The sequence below is a fragment of the Crinia signifera genome, chromosome 3 (assembly GCF_055691185.1).
Source record: "Crinia signifera chromosome 3, ASM5569118v1, whole genome shotgun sequence".
In the NCBI taxonomy this organism is placed as follows: Eukaryota; Metazoa; Chordata; class Amphibia; order Anura; family Myobatrachidae; genus Crinia; species Crinia signifera.
In genome coordinates this window covers 3,993,502-4,010,672 of record NC_139219.1, presented here as the reverse complement: position 1 = coordinate 4,010,672, position 17,171 = coordinate 3,993,502, and the positions used below count along the sequence as shown (strand labels likewise).

General features: G+C 53.7%; 1 protein-coding gene across 2 annotated transcripts in view; it reads left to right on the top strand.

Annotated features, from left to right (window-relative positions):
* The window catches only part of SPATA17 (spermatogenesis associated 17), a 214,344-nt gene that overhangs the window by 4,445 nt on the left and 192,728 nt on the right, over nucleotides 1–17,171 (top strand). For both annotated transcript variants that reach the window (XM_083175149.1, XM_083175148.1), the window contains exons 2-3: nucleotides 3,482–3,571; nucleotides 4,343–4,424. In XM_083175149.1, coding sequence (XP_083031275.1) covers nucleotides 3,482–3,571; nucleotides 4,343–4,424 — 172 coding nt within the window. The remainder of the gene's footprint in view (nucleotides 1–3,481; nucleotides 3,572–4,342; nucleotides 4,425–17,171) is intronic.

The window sequence follows — 17,171 nt, the reverse complement described above, 5'->3', positions numbered from 1 at the left end:
CACTGTGTGACGGGATGATTGGCAGTCTGTGTGACGGGATGAGTGGCCCTGTGTGACGGGATGAGTGGCACTGTGTGACGGGATGAGTGACACTGTGTGACGGGATGATTGGCAGTCTGTGTGACGGGATGATTGGCAGTCTGTGTGACGGGATGAGTGGCACTGTGTGACGGGATGATTGGCAGTCTGTGTGACGGGATGATTAGCAGTCTGTGTGACGGGATGAGTGGCACTGTGTGACGGGATGAGTGACACTGTGTGACGGGATGATTGGCAGTCTGTGTGACGGGATGATTGGTAGTCTGTGTGACGGGATGAGTGGCACTGTGTGACGGGATGAGTGACACTGTGTGACGGGATGAGTGGCCCTGTGTGACGGGATGATTGGCAGTCTGTGACAGGATGATTGGCCCTTTGTGACAGGATGATTGGCCCTTTGTGACGGGATGAGTGGCCTGGTGTGACGGGATGAGTGGCAGTCTGTGAAGGGATGAGTGGCCCTGTGTGATGGGATGAGTGGCCCTGTGTGACTGGATGAGTGGCCCTGTGTGACGGGATGATTGGCATTTTGTGACGGGATGAGTGGCCCTGTGTGACGGGATGAGTGGCTCTGTGTGACGGGATGAGTGGCACTGTGTGACGGGATGATTGGCAGTCTGTGACAGGATGAGTGGCCCTGTGTGACGGGATGAGTGGCCCTGTGTGACGAGATGAGTGGCCCTGTGTGACGGGATGAGTGGCACTGTGTGATCGGATGATTGGCAGTCTGTGACGGTAAGATTGGCACTGTGTGACGGGATGAGTGGCACTGTGTGACGGGATGAGTGGCCCTGTGTGACGAGATGAGTGGCAGTCTATGACGGTAGGATTGGCACTGTGTGACGGGATGATTGGCAGTCTGTGTGACGGGATGAGTGGCCCTGTGTGACGGGATGAGTGGCACTGTGTGACGGGATGAGTGGCACTGTGTGACGGGATGAGTGGCACTGTGTGACGGGATAAGTGGCACTGTGTGACGGGATGAGTGGCCCTGTGTGACGGGATGATTGGCAGTCTGTGACAGGATGATTGGCCCTTTGTGACGGGATGAGTGGCCTGGTGTGACGGGATGAGTGGCAGTCTGTGAAGGGATGAGTGGCCCTGTGTGACGGGATGAGTGGCCCTGTGTGATGGGATGAGTGGCCCTGTGTGACTGGATGAGTGGCCCTGTGTGACGGGATGATTGGCATTTTGTGACGGGATGAGTGGCCCTGTGTGACGGGATGAGTGGCTCTGTGTGACGGGATGAGTGGCACTGTGTGACGGGATGATTGGCAGTCTGTGACAGGATGAGTGGCCCTGTGTGACGGGATGAGTGGCCCTGTGTGACGGGATGAGTGGCCCTGTGTGACGGGATGAGTGGCACTGTGTGATCGGATGATTGGCAGTCTGTGACGGTAAGATTGGCACTGTGTGACGGGATGAGTGGCACTGTGTGACGGGATGAGTGGCACTGTGTGACGGGATGAGTGGCACTGTGTGACGGGATGAGTGGCACTGTGTGACGGGATGAGTGGCCCTGTGTGACGGGATGATTGGCAGTCTGTGACAGGATGATTGGCCCTTTGTGACGGGATGAGTGGCCTGGTGTGACGGGATGAGTGGCAGTCTGTGAAGGGATGAGTGGCCCTGTGTGACGGGATGAGTGGCCCTGTGTGATGGGATGAGTGGCCCTGTGTGACTGGATGAGTGGCCCTGTGTGACGGGATGATTGGCATTTTGTGACGGGATGAGTGGCCCTGTGTGACGGGATGAGTGGCTCTGTGTGACGGGATGAGTGGCACTGTGTGACGGGATGATTGGCAGTCTGTGACAGGATGAGTGGCCCTGTGTGACGGGATGAGTGGCCCTGTGTGACGGGATGAGTGGCCCTGTGTGACGGGATGAGTGGCACTGTGTGATCGGATGATTGGCAGTCTGTGACGGTAAGATTGGCACTGTGTGACGGGATGAGTGGCACTGTGTGACGGGATGAGTGGCACTGTGTGACGGGATGAGTGGCACTGTGTGACGCGATGAGTGGCCTTGTGTGACGCTATGAGTGACCCTGTGTGACGGGATGAGTGGCCCTGTGTGACGGGATGAGTGGCCCTGTGTGACGGGATGAGTGGCCCTGTGTGACGGGATGAGTGGCCCTGTGTGACGGGATGAGTGGCCCTGTGTGACGGGATGAGTGGCCCTGTGTGACGTGATGAGTGACACTGTGTGACGTGATGAGTGACACTGTGTGACGGGATGAGTGGCCCTGTGTGACGGGATGAGTGGCCCTGTGTGACGGGATGATTGGCAGTCTGTGATAGGATGATTGGCCCTTTGTGACGGGATGAGTGGCCCGGTGTGACGGGATGAGTGGCAGTCTGTGAAGGGATGAGTGGCCCTGTGTGACGGGATGAGTGGCCCTGTGTGACGGGATGAGTGGCCCTGTGTGACGGGATGAGTGGCCCTGTGTGACGGGATGAGTGGCCCTGTGTGACGGGATGAGTGGCTCTGTGTGACGGGATGAGTGGCAGTCTGTGACAGGATGAGTGGCCCTGTGTGACGGGATGAGTGGCCCTGTGTGACGGGATGAGTGGCCCTGTGTGACGGGATGAGTGGCCCTGTGTGACGGGATGAGTGGCCCTGTGTGACGCTATGAGTGGCCCTGTGTGACGGGATGAGTGTCCCTGTGTGACGGGATGAGTGTCCCTGTGTGACGGGATGAGTGTCCCTGTGTGACGGGATGAGTGGCCCTGTGTGACGGGATGTGTGGCCCTGTGTGACGGGATGAGTGGCCCTGTGTGACGGGATGAGTGGCCCTGTGTGACGGGATGAGTGGCCCTGTGTGACGCTATGAGTGGCCCTGTGTGACGCTATGAGTGACCCTGTGTGACGGGATGAGTGGCCCTGTGTGACGGGATGAGTGGCCCTGTGTGACGGGATGTGTGGCCCTGTGTGACGGGATGTGTGGCCCTGTGTGACGGGATGTGTGGCCCTGTGTGACGGGATGAGTGGCCATGTGTGACGGGATGAGTGGCCCTTTGTGACGGGATGAGTGGCCCTGTGTGACGGGATGAGTGGCCTTGTGTGACGGGATGAGTGGCACTGTGTGACGGGACACGTGGCTTTGTGGTTTTCAGTAACAGCTAAGTGAAACTGTTGTTTGTTTAACCTTAAGGGACGGCTGGGTATTGGGGATCAGGAACCCACGTCTGCAGGCTATTGCTATTCTGTTAGTAATCTGTGTTATGTTACCGTGGATCTCATGTAGATTGTAGTTCACATCTGCAGAGCAGAATTCGGGATAAGCCCTGTGTTTGGAATGTCCGGACTGTCTTGAGAACGTTTTATAATTGAATAGAGCTCCATGTAAAATCTCTGCTTATTGCGGGTTATTGAATCCGCTCCATAAAACAAAGTGTCTGTTAGTGATCTGCTGATGACCTGTATTTCCTTCCAATTGCAGAGCTGCAGAAGATAACCGGATGCAGGAATACAATGCGGCACTAGTGATCCAGCGCTGGTTCCGGGGATGCCGAGTGCGAGCTTATATCAGGTAGGGATTCATTTAATTACATATGACTATTTCACCACAATGTGATGCGTACTGGCACTGAGTCACAATGTGCTGCGCACTAGCACTGAGTCACAGGGTGATGCGTACTATCGCTGAGTCACAATGTGCTGCGCACTAGCACTGAGTCACAATGCGCTGCGCACTAGCACTGAGTCACAGGGTGATGCGTACTATCGCTGAGTCACAATGTGCTGCGCACTAGCACTGAGTCACAGGGTGATGCGTACTATCGCTGAGTCACAATGTGCTGCGCACTAGCACTGAGTCACAGGGTGATGCGTACTAGCACTGAGTCACAATGCGCTGAGTCACAATGCGCTGCGCACTGGCGCTGAGTCACAATGCGCTGCGCACTGGCGCTGAGTCACAATGCGCTGCGCACTGGCGCTGAGTCACAATGCGCTGCGCACTGGCGCTGAGTCACAATGCGCTGCGCACTGGCGCTGAGTCACAATGCGCTGCGCACTGGCGCTGAGTCACAATGCGCTGCGCACTGGCGCTGAGTCACAATGCGCTGCGCACTGGCGCTGAGTCACAATGCGCTGCGCACTGGCGCTGAGTCACAATGCGATGCGCACTGGCGCCGAGTCACAATGTGATGCGTACTAGCACTGAGCCACAATGATCAGTGTAGTTCCGTTCAGAGAGCTCTGTAAGATGACATCTCTGTACCTGTCAATCACATGACATCACCTTTACCCACTGTGATGTCACACGTTTCAGCTCTCATGCTTCTTGTGTTCCCGCTAGGTACCTGCACAGAATGATGACTATTGTCCAAAAATGGTGGCGAGGTTATCTAGCGAGAAAAACTTTCCGAAGCAAAGTGAAGGTAATGACCGCGGCTCTGCCTTATACATAGCTGCCAATGGAGGGATTGTAGGGGGAGATAATCATTATATACATGTTCTATTTGTGATACAAAGGTATATCTGTCCAGCGTAATATCTATCTCTTTCTGTACTTATAGTGACATAGCGCCTGGTGCTGACATCACACACCCTCCCCTAATACAGACATATCAGCGGTAACGTCACACACACTGCCCTAATACAGGTATATCCGGCCTGGTGCTGACATCACACACCCTCCCCTAATACAGGTATATCCGGCCTGGTGCTGACATCACACACCCTCCCCTAATACAGGTATATCCGGCCTATTGCTAACGTCACACACCTTCCCCTAATACAGGTATATCCGGCCTGGTGCTGATGTCACACACCCTCCCCTAATACATGTATATCCGGCCTGGTGCTGACGTCACACATCCTCCCCTAATACAGGTATATCCGGCCTATTGCTAACGTCACACACCTTCCCCTAATACAGGCATATCCGGCCTGGTGCTGACGTCACACAACCTCCCCTAATACAGGCATATCCGGCCTGGTGCTGACGTCACACACCCTCCCCTAATACAGGTATATCCGGCCTATTGCTAACGTCACACACCCTCCCCTAATACAGGTATATCCGGCCTGGTGCTGATGTCACACACCCTCCCCTAATACAGGTATATCCGGCCTGGTGCTGACGTCACACACCCTCCCCTAATACAGGTATATCCGTGATGATGTCACACACCCTCCCCTAATACAGGTATATTCGTGATGATGTCACACACCCTCCACAGGTATAAATGCCCCCAACTTCCAATCAACTTGCGAACAACCATCGAGGGCTAGCCATCACTGGCTTCATTTGCAAGGGGACCCATGTAGGCGCACCTAGTACTGTGCGCAAATGTGGTTTTTCGATAATCTCTCTGGCTGTAAATTCGTAGCCCTATGAATGGAGCTTTGTGCCATGTTTGTGTGCAGTATCTGTGTCCGGTAACTGTGCCCTGTGTCTTTGTCCCATGTCTGTGCACAATGTATGTTTGTGTGGTATCTGTGTCCCATGTCTATGTCCCTTGTCTGTATGTTGTATTTGTGTGTAGTGTGTGTCTATGTGCTGTGTCTGTGTCCCATGTCTGTGTGCAGTGTCTGTGTCCCATGTCTGTGTGCGGTATCTGTGCCTGCTTACGATATCTGTGCCCATGTGTGTTATCTGTGCCCATGTCTGTGTCCTATGTCTGTGCACATTGTGTGTTTGTGTGGTATCTGTGTCCCTTGTCTATGTCCTCTGTGTGTCTATGTGCTGTGTCTGTGCCCAATGTCTGTGTGCATTGTCTGTACCCCATGTCTGTGTGCAGTGTCTGTGCCCCATGTCTGTGTGCAGTGTCTGTGTCCCATGTCTGTGTGCGGTTTCTGTGTCCCATGTTTGTGTGCAGAGTCTGTGTCCCATGTTTGTGTGCAGTGTCTGTGTCCCATGTTTGTGTGCAGTGTCTGTGTCCCATGTCTGTGTGCAGTGTCTGTGTCCCATGTTTGTGTGCAGTGTCTGTGTTCCATGTTTGTGTGCAGTGTCTGTACCCCATATCTGTGTGCAGTGTCTGTCTGTGTATGGTATCTGTGCCCGTGTGTGGTATCTGTGCCTGTGTGCAGTGTCGGTGTCCGTGTCCCATGTCTGTGTGCAGTGTCTGTGTGCAGTGTCTGTGTCACTTGTCTCTGTGCGATGCCTGTGTCTGTGTGCAGTGTCTGTGTCCCATGTCTATGTGGTGTCAATGCCTGTGCCTGTGTCACATGTCTATGTGCATTGTCTGTGTCCCATGTCTGTACCTGTGTCTGTCTCCCATGTCTGTGTGCGATGTCTGTGCCTGTGTCTATGTGCAGTGTCTGTGTGCAGTGTCTGTGTCCCATGTCTATGTGCAGTGTCTGTGCCCCATGTCTGTGTGTGGTGCCTGTGTGCAGTGCCCCACGTCTGTGTTGCATGTCTGTGTCGCTTGTCTGTGTGCAGTGTCTGTGTCGCATGTCTGTGCAGTGTCTGTGTGCAGTGTCTGTGTCCCATGTCTATGTGCAGTGTCTGTGCCCCATGTCTGTGTGTGGTGCCTGTGTGCAGTGCCCCACGTCTGTGTTGCATGTCTGTGTCGCTTGTCTGTGTGCAGTGTCTGTGTCGCATGTCTGTGCAGTGTCTGTGTCGCATGTCTGTGTGCAGTGTCTGTGTCGCATGTCTGTGTGCAGTGTCTGTGTCGCATGTCTGTGTTCAGTGTCTGTGTTGCATGTCTGTGTTCAGTGTCTGTGTTGCATGTCTGTGTCCCATGTCTGTACCTGTGTCTGTCTCCCATGTCTGTGTGCGATATCTGTGCCTGTGTCTATGTGCAGTGTCTGTGTGCAGTGTATGTGTCCCATGTCTGTGTGTGGTGCCTGTGTGCAGTGCCCCACGTCTGTGTTGCATGTCTGTGTCGCTTGTCTGTGTGCAGTGTCTGTGTCGCATGTCTGTGCAGTGTCTGTGTGCAGTGTCTGTGTCGCATGTCTGTGTTCAGTGTCTGTGTTGCATGTCTGTGTTCAGTGTCTGTGTTGCATGTCTGTGTCCCATGTCTGTACCTGTGTCTGTCTCCCATGTCTGTGTGCGATATCTGTGCCTGTGTCTATGTGCAGTGTCTGTGTGCAGTGTATGTGTCCCATGTCTGTGTGTGGTGCCTGTGTGCAGTGCCCCACGTCTGTGTTGCATGTCTGTGTCGCTTGTCTGTGTGCAGTGTCTGTGTCGCATGTCTGTGCAGTGTCTGTGTGCAGTGTCTGTGTCGCATGTCTGTGTGCAGTGTCTGTGTCACATGTCTGTGTTCAGTGTCTGTGTTGCATGTCTGTGTTCAGTGTCTGTGTTGCATGTCTGTGTCGCATGTCTGTGTTCAGTGACTGTGTTGCATGTCTGTGTCGCATGTCTGTGTTCAGTGTCTGTGTTGCATGTCTGTGTCGCATGTCTGTGTTCAGTGTCTGTGTCGCATGTCTGTGTTCAGTGTCTGTGTCGCATGTCTGTGTTCAGTGTCTGTGTCGCATGTCTGTGCAGTGTCTGTGTGCAGTGTCTGTGTCGCATGTCTGTGTTGCATGTCTGTGTCGCATGTCTGTGTTCAGTGTCTGTGTCGCATGTCTGTGTGCAGTGTCTGTGTCGCATGTCTGTGTGCAGTGTCTGTGTGCAGTGTCTGTGTGCAGTGTCTGTGTCCCATGTCTGTGTCCCATGTCTGTGTGCGGTGTCTGTGCCCTTGTCTGTGTGCAGGAGCTGCCTGTGTCTGTGTGCAGTGTCTGTGTCCCATGTCTGTGTGCAGTATCTGCCTGTGTCTGTGTGCAGTATCTGCCTGTGTCTGTGTGCAGTATCTGCCTGTGTCTGTGTGCAGTGTCTGTGTCCCATGTCTGTGTGCAGTATCTGCCCGTGTCTGTGTGCAGTATCTGCCTGTGTCTGTGTGCAGTGTCTGTGTCCCATGTCTGTGTGCAGTATCTGCCTGTGTCTGTGTGCAGTGTCTGTGTCCCATGTCTGTGTGCAGTATCTGCCTGTGTCTGTGTGCAGTGTCTGTGTCCCATGTCTGTGTGCAGTGTCTGTGTCCCATGTCTGTGTGCAGTGTCTGTGTCCCATGTCTGTGTGCAGTGTCTGTGCCCTTGTCTGTGTGCAGTATCTGCCTGTGTCTGTGTGCAGTGTCTGTGTCCCATGTCTGTGTGCAGTATCTGCCTGTGTCTGTGTGCAGTATCTGCCTGTGTCTGTGTGCAGTATCTGCCTGTGTCTGTGTGCAGTATCTGCCTGTGTCTGTGTGCAGTGTCTGTGTCCCATGTCTATGTGCAGTATCTGCCTGTGTCTGTGTGCAGTATCTGCCTGTGTCTGTGTGCAGTGTCTGTGTCCCATGTCTGTGTGCAGTATCTGCCTGTGTCTGTGTGCAGTATCTGCCTGTGTCTGTGTGCAGTATCTGCCTGTGTCTGTGTGCAGTGTCCCATGTCTGTGTGCAGTATCTGCCTGTGTCTGTGTGCAGTGTCTGTGTCCCATGTCTGTGTGCAGTATCTGCCTGTGTCTGTGTGCAGTGTCTGTGTCCCATGTCTGTGTGCAGTATCTGCCTGTGTCTGTGTGCAGTATCTGCCTGTGTCTGTGTCCCATGTCTGTGTGCAGTATCTGCCTGTGTCTGTGTGCAGTATCTGCCTGTGTCTGTGTGCAGTATCTGCCTATGTCTGTGTGCAGTGTCTGTGTCCCATGTCTGTGTGCAGTATCTGCCTGTGTCTGTGTGCAGTATCTGCCTGTGTCTGTGTGCAGTGTCTGTGTCCCATGTCTGTGTGCAGTATCTGCCTGTGTGCAGTGTCTGTGTCCCATGTCTGTGTGCAGTATCTGCCTGTGTCTGTGTGCAGTATCTGCCTGTGTCTGTGTCCCATGTCTGTGTGCAGTATCTGCCTGTGTCTGTGTGCAGTATCTGCCTGTGTCTGTGTGCAGTGTCTGTGTCCCATGTCTGTGTGCAGTATCTGCCTGTGTCTGTGTGCAGTGTCTGTGTCCCATGTCTGTGTGCAGTATGTGCCTGTGTCTGTGTGCAGTATCTGCCTGTGTCTGTGTGCAGTGTCTGTGTCCCATGTCTGTGTGCAGTATCTGCCTGTGTCTGTGTGCAGTGTCTGTGTCCCATGTCTGTGCTCAGTATCTGCCTGTGTATGTGTGCAGTATCTGCCTGTGTCTGTGTGCAGTGTCTGTGTCCCATGTCTGTGTGCAGTATCTGCCTGTGTCTGTGTGCAGTATCTGCCTGTGTCTGGGTGCAGTATCTGCCTGTGTCTGTGTGCAGTGTCTGTGTCCCATGTCTGTGTGCAGTATCTGCCTGTGTCTGTGTGCAGTATCTGCCTGTGTCTGTGTGCAGTGTCTGTGTCCCATGTCTGTGTGCAGTATCTGCCTGTGTGCAGTGTCTGTGTCCCATGTCTGTGTGCAGTATCTGCCTGTGTCTGTGTGCAGTGTCTGTGTCCCATGTCTGTGTGCAGTATCTGCCTGTGTCTGTGTGCAGTGTCTGTGTCCCATGTCTGTGTGCAGTATCTGCCTGTGTCTGTGTGCAGTGTCTGTGTCCCATGTCTGTGTGCAGTATCTGCCTGTGTCTGTTTGCAGTATGTGCCTGTGTCTGTGTGCAGTATCTGCCTGTGTCTGTGTGCAGTGTCTGTGTCCCATGTCTGTGTGCAGTATCTGCCTGTGTCTGTGTGCAGTATCTGCCTGTGTCTGTGTGCAGTGTCTGTGTGCAGTATCTGCCTGTGTGCAGTGTCTGTGTCCCATGTCTGTGTGCAGTATCTGCCTGTGTCTGTGTGCAGTGTCTGTGTCCCATGTCTGTGTGCAGTATCTGCCTGTGTCTGTGTGCAGTATCTGCCTGTGTCTGGGTGCAGTATCTGCCTGTGTCTGTGTGCAGTGTCTGTGTCCCATGTCTGTGTGCAGTATCTGCCTGTGTCTGTGTGCAGTGTCTGTGTCCCATGTCTGTGTGCAGTATCTGCCTGTGTCTGTGTGCAGTATCTGCCTGTATCTGTGTCCCATGTCTGTGTGCAGTATCTGCCTGTGTCTGTGTGCAGTATCTGCCTGTGTCTGTGTGCAGTGTCTGTGTCCCATGTCTGTGTGCAGTATCTGCCTGTGTCTGTGTGCAGTATCTGCCTGTGTCTGTGTGCAGTGTCTGTGTCCCATGTCTGTGTGCAGTATCTGCCTGTGTGCAGTGTCTGTGTCCCATGTCTGTGTGCAGTATCTGCCTGTGTCTGTGTGCAGTATCTGCCTGTGTCTGTGTGCAGTGTCTGTGTCCCATGTCTGTGTGCAGTATCTGCCTGTGTCTGTGTGCAGTGTCTGTGTCCCATGTCTGTGTGCAGTATGTGCCTGTGTCTGTGTGCAGTATCTGCCTGTGTCTGTGTGCAGTGTCTGTGTCCCATGTCTGTGTGCAGTATCTGCCTGTGTCTGTGTGCAGTGTCTGTGTCCCATGTCTGTGTGCAGTATCTGCCTGTGTCTGTGTGCAGTATCTGCCTGTGTCTGTGTGCAGTGTCTGTGTCCCATGTCTGTGTGCAGTATCTGCCTGTGTCTGTGTGCTGTATCTGTGCACAGTATATATGTATCTGTGTACATTTAGCACATTCGTCTACCTGGAGCAGTGGGTAAGATACAGGATACACCTGCTGTAACCAGATGTTGTAGTATGAAGCCGCGTCCCTCATTTGTAGCAGCATTAGCCTGTTCGCTACAGATCTGTGTAATACAAACGCTCTGCAATGTGTCTACGGTTCTAAATAACCAGACAAGAGAAACATTCATCTATTAAACACAAGTTTTCCCTAAAGTTGCTGACATAACGGCTTTGTGTCCCCCCCCCCCAATGATTATAATCCCCGATACAGTCTTTGCCTCATTCCTATTGTAGAGAGGAATTTGTAGGTCACTTTAAACATTTCCCTGCGCTAATAGCTGGAGAGGTGGCAGTTGCCAGCAAACAAGGTAAAGCATATGCGCAAAATGCCTGTGATTACTTGCTAATAAATCACCCTAATGATCATATACAAAATTGCGAAATAAAAGTTGCACTGATGCGGAAAATAAAAGCTCATCAGCTGCAGCCCCCATATGTGCAGTGTATCCGTGTTCCTCCGCTCTGCCGTCATCTATCTCCTTGTATTTGCCGTACTCCTGAGCGGTCCCCGTGCTCCGGCAAGAGGTCAAACCTGTATATATTCTTCTCCTGCCCAGGGACCCCCTAATTCCCCAATCGCTCCCCCTCCTCTGTGTCACCAGACTGGTATTATTATAGATCACTGGACCTGGTCCATCTGCAGGAAATACTGGGGTCTCAGCCGCTAAACTGGGGTCGGCAGGTGAGAGCGCGGCTGGTCTGCAGGGGATCATACGGCAGGTGGGAGCACGGCTGGTCTGCAGGGGATCATACGGCAGGTGGGGGTGTGGCTGGTCTGCAGGGGTCTATAGGGCAGGTGGGGGTGTGGCTGGTCTGCGGGGGTCTATAGGGCAGGTGGAGCACAGCTGGTCTGCGGGGGTCTATGCGACAGGTGGGGGCACGGCTGCTCTGCAGGGGATCATACGGCAGGTGGGGGTGTGGCTGGTCTGCAGGGGTCTATGCGGCAGGTGGGGGTCGTGTTGCTCTGCGGGGGTCTATACAGCAGGTGGGGGTGCGGCTGGTCTGCGGGGGGCCTATAGGATGAGTGGTAGCGCAGCTAGTCTGCGGGGGCCTATACGGCAGGTGGGTGCGCGGCTGGTCTGCTGGGGGGCTATATGGCAGGTGGGTGCGCGGCTAGTCTGCTGGGGGCCTATACGGCAGGTGGGGGTGCAGCTGGTCTGCGGTAATCTATAGGGCAGGTGGGATCGCAGCTGGTCTGCGGGGGTCTATGCGGCAGGTGGAAGCATGGCTGGTCTGCAGGGGTCTATATGGGAGGTGGGAGCGCGGCTGCTCTGCGGGGGTCTATACAGCAGGTGGGGGTGCGGCTGCTCTGCGGGGGTCTATACAGCAGGTGGGGTGCGGCTGGTCTGTGGGGGGGCCTATAGGATGAGTGGTAGCGCAGCTAGTCTGCGGGGGTCTATACGGCAGGTGGGTGCGCCACTAGTCTGCTGGGGGGCTATACGGCAGGTGGATGCGCGGCTGGTCTGCTGGGGGCCTATACGGCAGGTGAGAGTGCGGCTGATCTGTGGGGGTCTATACTGTAGGTGGAGCTTGGCTTTTCTGATTGGGGTCTATGCTGCAGGTGGGTGTGTGGTTGGTCTGCGGTGGACTATACTGTAGGTGGGAGCGTGGCTGGTCTGCGGGGGTCTGTATGGCAGGTGGGGGTTCGGCTGGTCTGCTGGGGTTTATACAGCAGGTGGAAGTGTGGCTGGTCTGCGGGGGTCAATAGGGCAGGTGGGATCGCAGCTGGTCTGCGGGGGTCTATGCGGCAGGTGGGAGCATGGCTGGTCTGCAGGGGTCTATGTGGGAGGTGGGGGTACGGCTGGTCTGCGGGGGGCCTATAGGATGAGTGGTAGCGCAGCTAGTCTGCTGGCGGTCTATACGGCAGGTGGGTGCGCGGCTGGTCTGCTGGGGGGCTATATGGCAGGTGGGTGCGCGGCTGGTCTGCTGGGGGCCTATACGTCAGGTGGGGGTGCAGCTGGTCTGCGGTAATCTATAGGGCAGGTGGGATCGCAGCTGGTCTGCGGGGGTCTATGCGGCAGGTGGAAGCATGGCTGGTCTGCAGGGGTCTATATGGGAGGTGGGAGCGCGGCTGCTCTGCGGGGGTCTATACAGCAGGTGGGGGTGCGGCTGCTCTGCGGGGGTCTATACAGCAGGTGGGGTGCGGCTGGTCTGTGGGGGGGCCTATAGGATGAGTGGTAGCGCAGCTAGTCTGCAGGGGTCTATACGGCAGGTGGGTGCGCCACTAGTCTGCTGGGGGGGCTATACGGCAGGTGGGTGTGCGGCTGGTCTGCTGGGGGCCTATACGGCAGGTGAGAGTGCGGCTGATCTGTGGGGGTCTATACTGTAGGTGGAGCTTGGCTTTTTTGATGGGGGTCTATGCTGCAGGTGGGTGTGTGGTTGGTCTGCGGTGGACTATACTGTAGGTGGGAGCGTGGCTGGTCTGCGGGGGTCTGTATGGCAGGTGGGGGTTCGGCTGGTCTGCTGGGGTTTATACAGCAGGTGGAAGTGTGGCTGGTCTGCGGGGGTCAATAGGGCAAGTGGGATCGCAGCTGGTCTGCGGGGGTCTATGCGGCAGGTGGGAGCACGGCTGGTCTGCAGGGGTCTATGTGGCAGGTGGGTGCGCGGCTGGTCTGCGGGGGGGATATATACGGCAGTTGGTGGTGTGGCTGGTCTGCTGGGGGCCTATACAGCAGGTGGGGGTGCGGCTGGTCTGCGAGAATCTATAGGGCAGGTGGGATCGCAGCTGGTCTGCGGGGGTCTATGCGGCAGGTGGGAGCACGGCTGATCTGCAGGGGTCTATACAGCAGGTGGGGGTGCGGCAGATTTGCGGGGGGCCTATAGGATGAGTGGTAGCGCAGCTAGTCTGCGGGGGGTCTATACGGCAGGTGGGTGCGCCACTGGTCTGCTGGGGGGCTATACGGCAGGTGGGTGCACGGCTCGTCTGCTGGGGGCCTATACGGCAGGTGAGAGTCCGGCTGATCTGTGGGGGTCTATACTGTAGGTGGAGCTTGGCTGGTCTGATGGGGGTCTATGCGGCAGGTGGGTGTGTGGTTGGTCTGCGGGGTGGGAGCGTGGCTGGTCTGCGGGGGTCTGTATGGCAGGTGGGGGTGTGGCTGGTCTGCGGGGGTCTATGCAGCAAGTGGGAGCGCGTCTGGTCTTCAGGGGTCTATACGGCAGGTGGGAGCCTGGCTGGGCTGCAGGGGTCTATACGGAATGGTTGCTGATCTCCACCTAATGTTCCTGAGATAAGAATCCAGCTCCTCATTGTGTGGTGTGGACAGTTAGCAATGGACCTCAGACAGGACTAGGATCACTTAGGTCTCACATTGCTCTCTGGACCCAAGTCCACCATGTAGCGTTCTGTGTATGTTATACCCGTCATGGAACGCCACGGTGACTCCATATGGGATACTGTACTGACTTCTCCCCTCTACTTCCCCTCCCACAAGTCAGTTTAAAAAAATGTGCCCTCAGGAGAGACACACAATACTGGAGCTTCAGAAGTTTGCTTCAGTCATTTTAACTATGACACAGGCCAGGAAGCCGGTGACATCAACACACTACCATCCTATTTGCCAGAAATATATGGGGTGGTGTGAAAAAATGGACGTTTCTCTGGCAGAATTCAAATTAAATTGATTCCTACAAGCCGGATGGGATTTGGGCCTGCGACTGGGCTCTTTGAAGGTCCAGGTTTTGGCGCTCTCAGTGTTTTTCCAGATGAAATTGGTGAATTTACCCAGACTTTTCTGCAGGGAGTTTTATGAATTCAACCTCCTTTTTTGCCACCAACCAAGTCTTCTTGGTTTGAACGGCTTGATTCTGTAGAATTAAAATTCCTCATGTGGAAGACGGTGGCTTTTGGCCTCGGCTAGACAGGTGTCGGAACTCAACGCTCTGTCATGCAAGAGTCCTTGTCTGATTTTGCATGAAGATAGGGCAGAATTACAGACAAATCCAAGATTTCTCTAAGGTCTTTTCATACTTTCATCTGAACCAGCCTATTGTTGTGCTTGCTCGTGAATCTCAGTCTGACATCCCTGAATCTTTGGATGTCGTTAGGGCTCTCTGGGTTTATGCCCAGGGAACTGCAAAAAATTCGTAAAATGGATGGACTTTTTGTTCTGTACGATGCTCAAAAAAGTGTTCACCCGGCATCCAAGAAATCTATTGCTCTCTGGATTTGCGCAACTATCAAGCAGGTTTATGGAGTGGTGGGCCTACCGTGTCCTCCTTCTGTAAAAGCCCATTCCACTCTTGCGGTAGGGACACCCTGGGCGGCTGCTCGTGGAGTCTCAGCGCTGCAGTTATGTAGGGCTCCTACATGGTTGAGACAACATACATTTCTCAGATTCTATACATTTGACGCTTTGGCCAAACAGGACACCCAGTTTGGGAAGGCGGTATTACAACAGTCTCCGCACATTCCTGCCCGTCTTTAAGTCTTTGGTGTATCCCCTTCATTCTGAATGAATCCCAGTATCCCAAATTGATGTAAGAGAAAATATGTTTTTAGTACCTACCGGTAAATCCTTTTCTCGGAGTCCATATGGGATGCTGGGCGCCCGCCTCTATGCGGAGTACTTACTGTGGAGTTCTCTTTGTCTTGAGAACTCTTTTGGTTCTGTTGTAACTTGGTGATGTTACAGTTAACTTGTTATTAAAAAATGTCATGTTTGTTGTTATTGTTGGGTGTGCTGGTATACATTTCACCACACATATTTATGCATATGATTATCCTTTTCTCATATATATTCCTTCTCCTTCGGGCACAATTTTCCATTAAGTGACTTGTGGGAAGGGAAGTAGAGGGAAGGAGCCAGTACACCCAGTAAAAGAATTATGTGCCTGTCTCCTGCAGATACCCTATTTTCCCCTTCGCTCTGAATGAATCCCAGTATCCCGTAAAAAATCCTATTTTACAGTAGAAGTGTGAACTGTTAAGCAGGTAAGTAAAGGCTACAATGGGTTCAGGTTGTGGGGAATGGGCCCTCTATGACGCCAAGGACCATGTGTGCCCACACCTAGCACACACCATAGATACACCAGTGTTAGTACATAACCCCATCCTTTCCTCCAGGAGACGCCCCCTCTGGTATTCTCACCATGTTCCCTTGGGCATCTGGGTCTCTCATGCCTCTGTGCTGATCTGCTGGGGACATCTACTGGTGTTACTCACTGATGGTGAGCTCCTATAAGGTCTTATCCCTGCACTATTAGAGAATCGGTCCCTATATCTCCCTAAGGGACCCTATAGCTAGCTCTGTAAGGGCATCTGTCCCTATAGCTAGCTCTGTAAGGGGATCTGTCCCTATAGCTAGCTCTGTAAGGGGATCTATCCCTATAGCTAGCTCTGTAAGGGGTTCTGTCCATATAGCTATCTCTGTAAAGGGATCTGTCCCTATAGCTAGCTCTGTAAGGGGATCTGTCCCTATAGCTAGCTCTGTAAGGGGATCTATCCCTATAGCTAGCTCTGTAAGGGGATCTATCCCTATAGCTAGCTCTGTAAGGGGTTCTGTCCATATAGCTATCTCTGTAAAGGGATCTGTCCCTATAGCTAGCTCTGTAAGGGGATCTGTCCCTATAGCTAGCTCTGTAGGGGGATCTGTCCCTATAGCTAGCTATGTAAGGGGATCTGTCCCTATAGCTAGCTCTGTAAGGGGATCTGTCCCTATAGCTAGCTCTGTAGGGGGATCTGTCCCTATAGCTAGCTCTGTAAGGGGATCTGTCAATATAGCTATCTCTGTAAGGGGATCTGTCCCTATAGCTAGCTCTGTAAGGGGATCTGTCCCTATAGCTAGCTCTGTAAGGGGCTCTGTCCCTATAGCTAGCTCTGTAAGGGGATCTATCCCTATAGCTAGCTCTGTAAGGGGCTCTGTCCCTATAACTAGCTCTGCAAGGGGATCTGTCCCTATATCTAGCTCTGTAAGGGGCTCTGTCCCTATAGCTAGCTCTGTAAGGGGGTCTGTCCCTATAGCTAGCTCTTTCAGGGGATCTGTCCCTGTAGCTAGCTCTGTCAGGGGATCTGTCCCTATAGCTAGCTCTGTAAGGGGATCTGTCCCTATAGCTAGCTCTGTAAGGGGATCTGTCCCTATAGCTAGCTCTGTAAGGGGGTCTGTCCCTATAGCTAGCTCTTTCAGGGGATCTGTCCCTGTAGCTAGCTCTGTAAGGGGATCTGTCCCTATAGCTAGCTCTGTAAGGGGATCTGTCCCTATAGCTAGCTCTGTAAGGGGATCTGTCCCTATAGCTAGCTCTGTAAGGGGATCTGTCCCTATAGCTAGCTCTGTCAGGGGATCTGTCCCTATAGCTAGCTCTGTAAGGGGATCTGTCCCTATAGCTAGCTCTGTCAGGGGATCTGTCCCTATAGCTAGCTCTGTCAGGGGATCTGTCCCTATAGCTAGCTCTGTAAGGGGATATATCCCTATAGCTAGCTCTGTAAGGGGATATATCCCTATAGCTAGCTCTGTAAGGGGATCTGTCCCTATAGCTAGCTCTGTCAGGGGATCTGTCCCTATAGCTAGCTCTGTCAGGGGATCTGTCCCTATAGCTAGCTCTGTAAGGGGATATATCCCTATAGCTAGCTCTGTAAGGGGATATATCCCTATAGCTAGCTTTGTCAGGGGA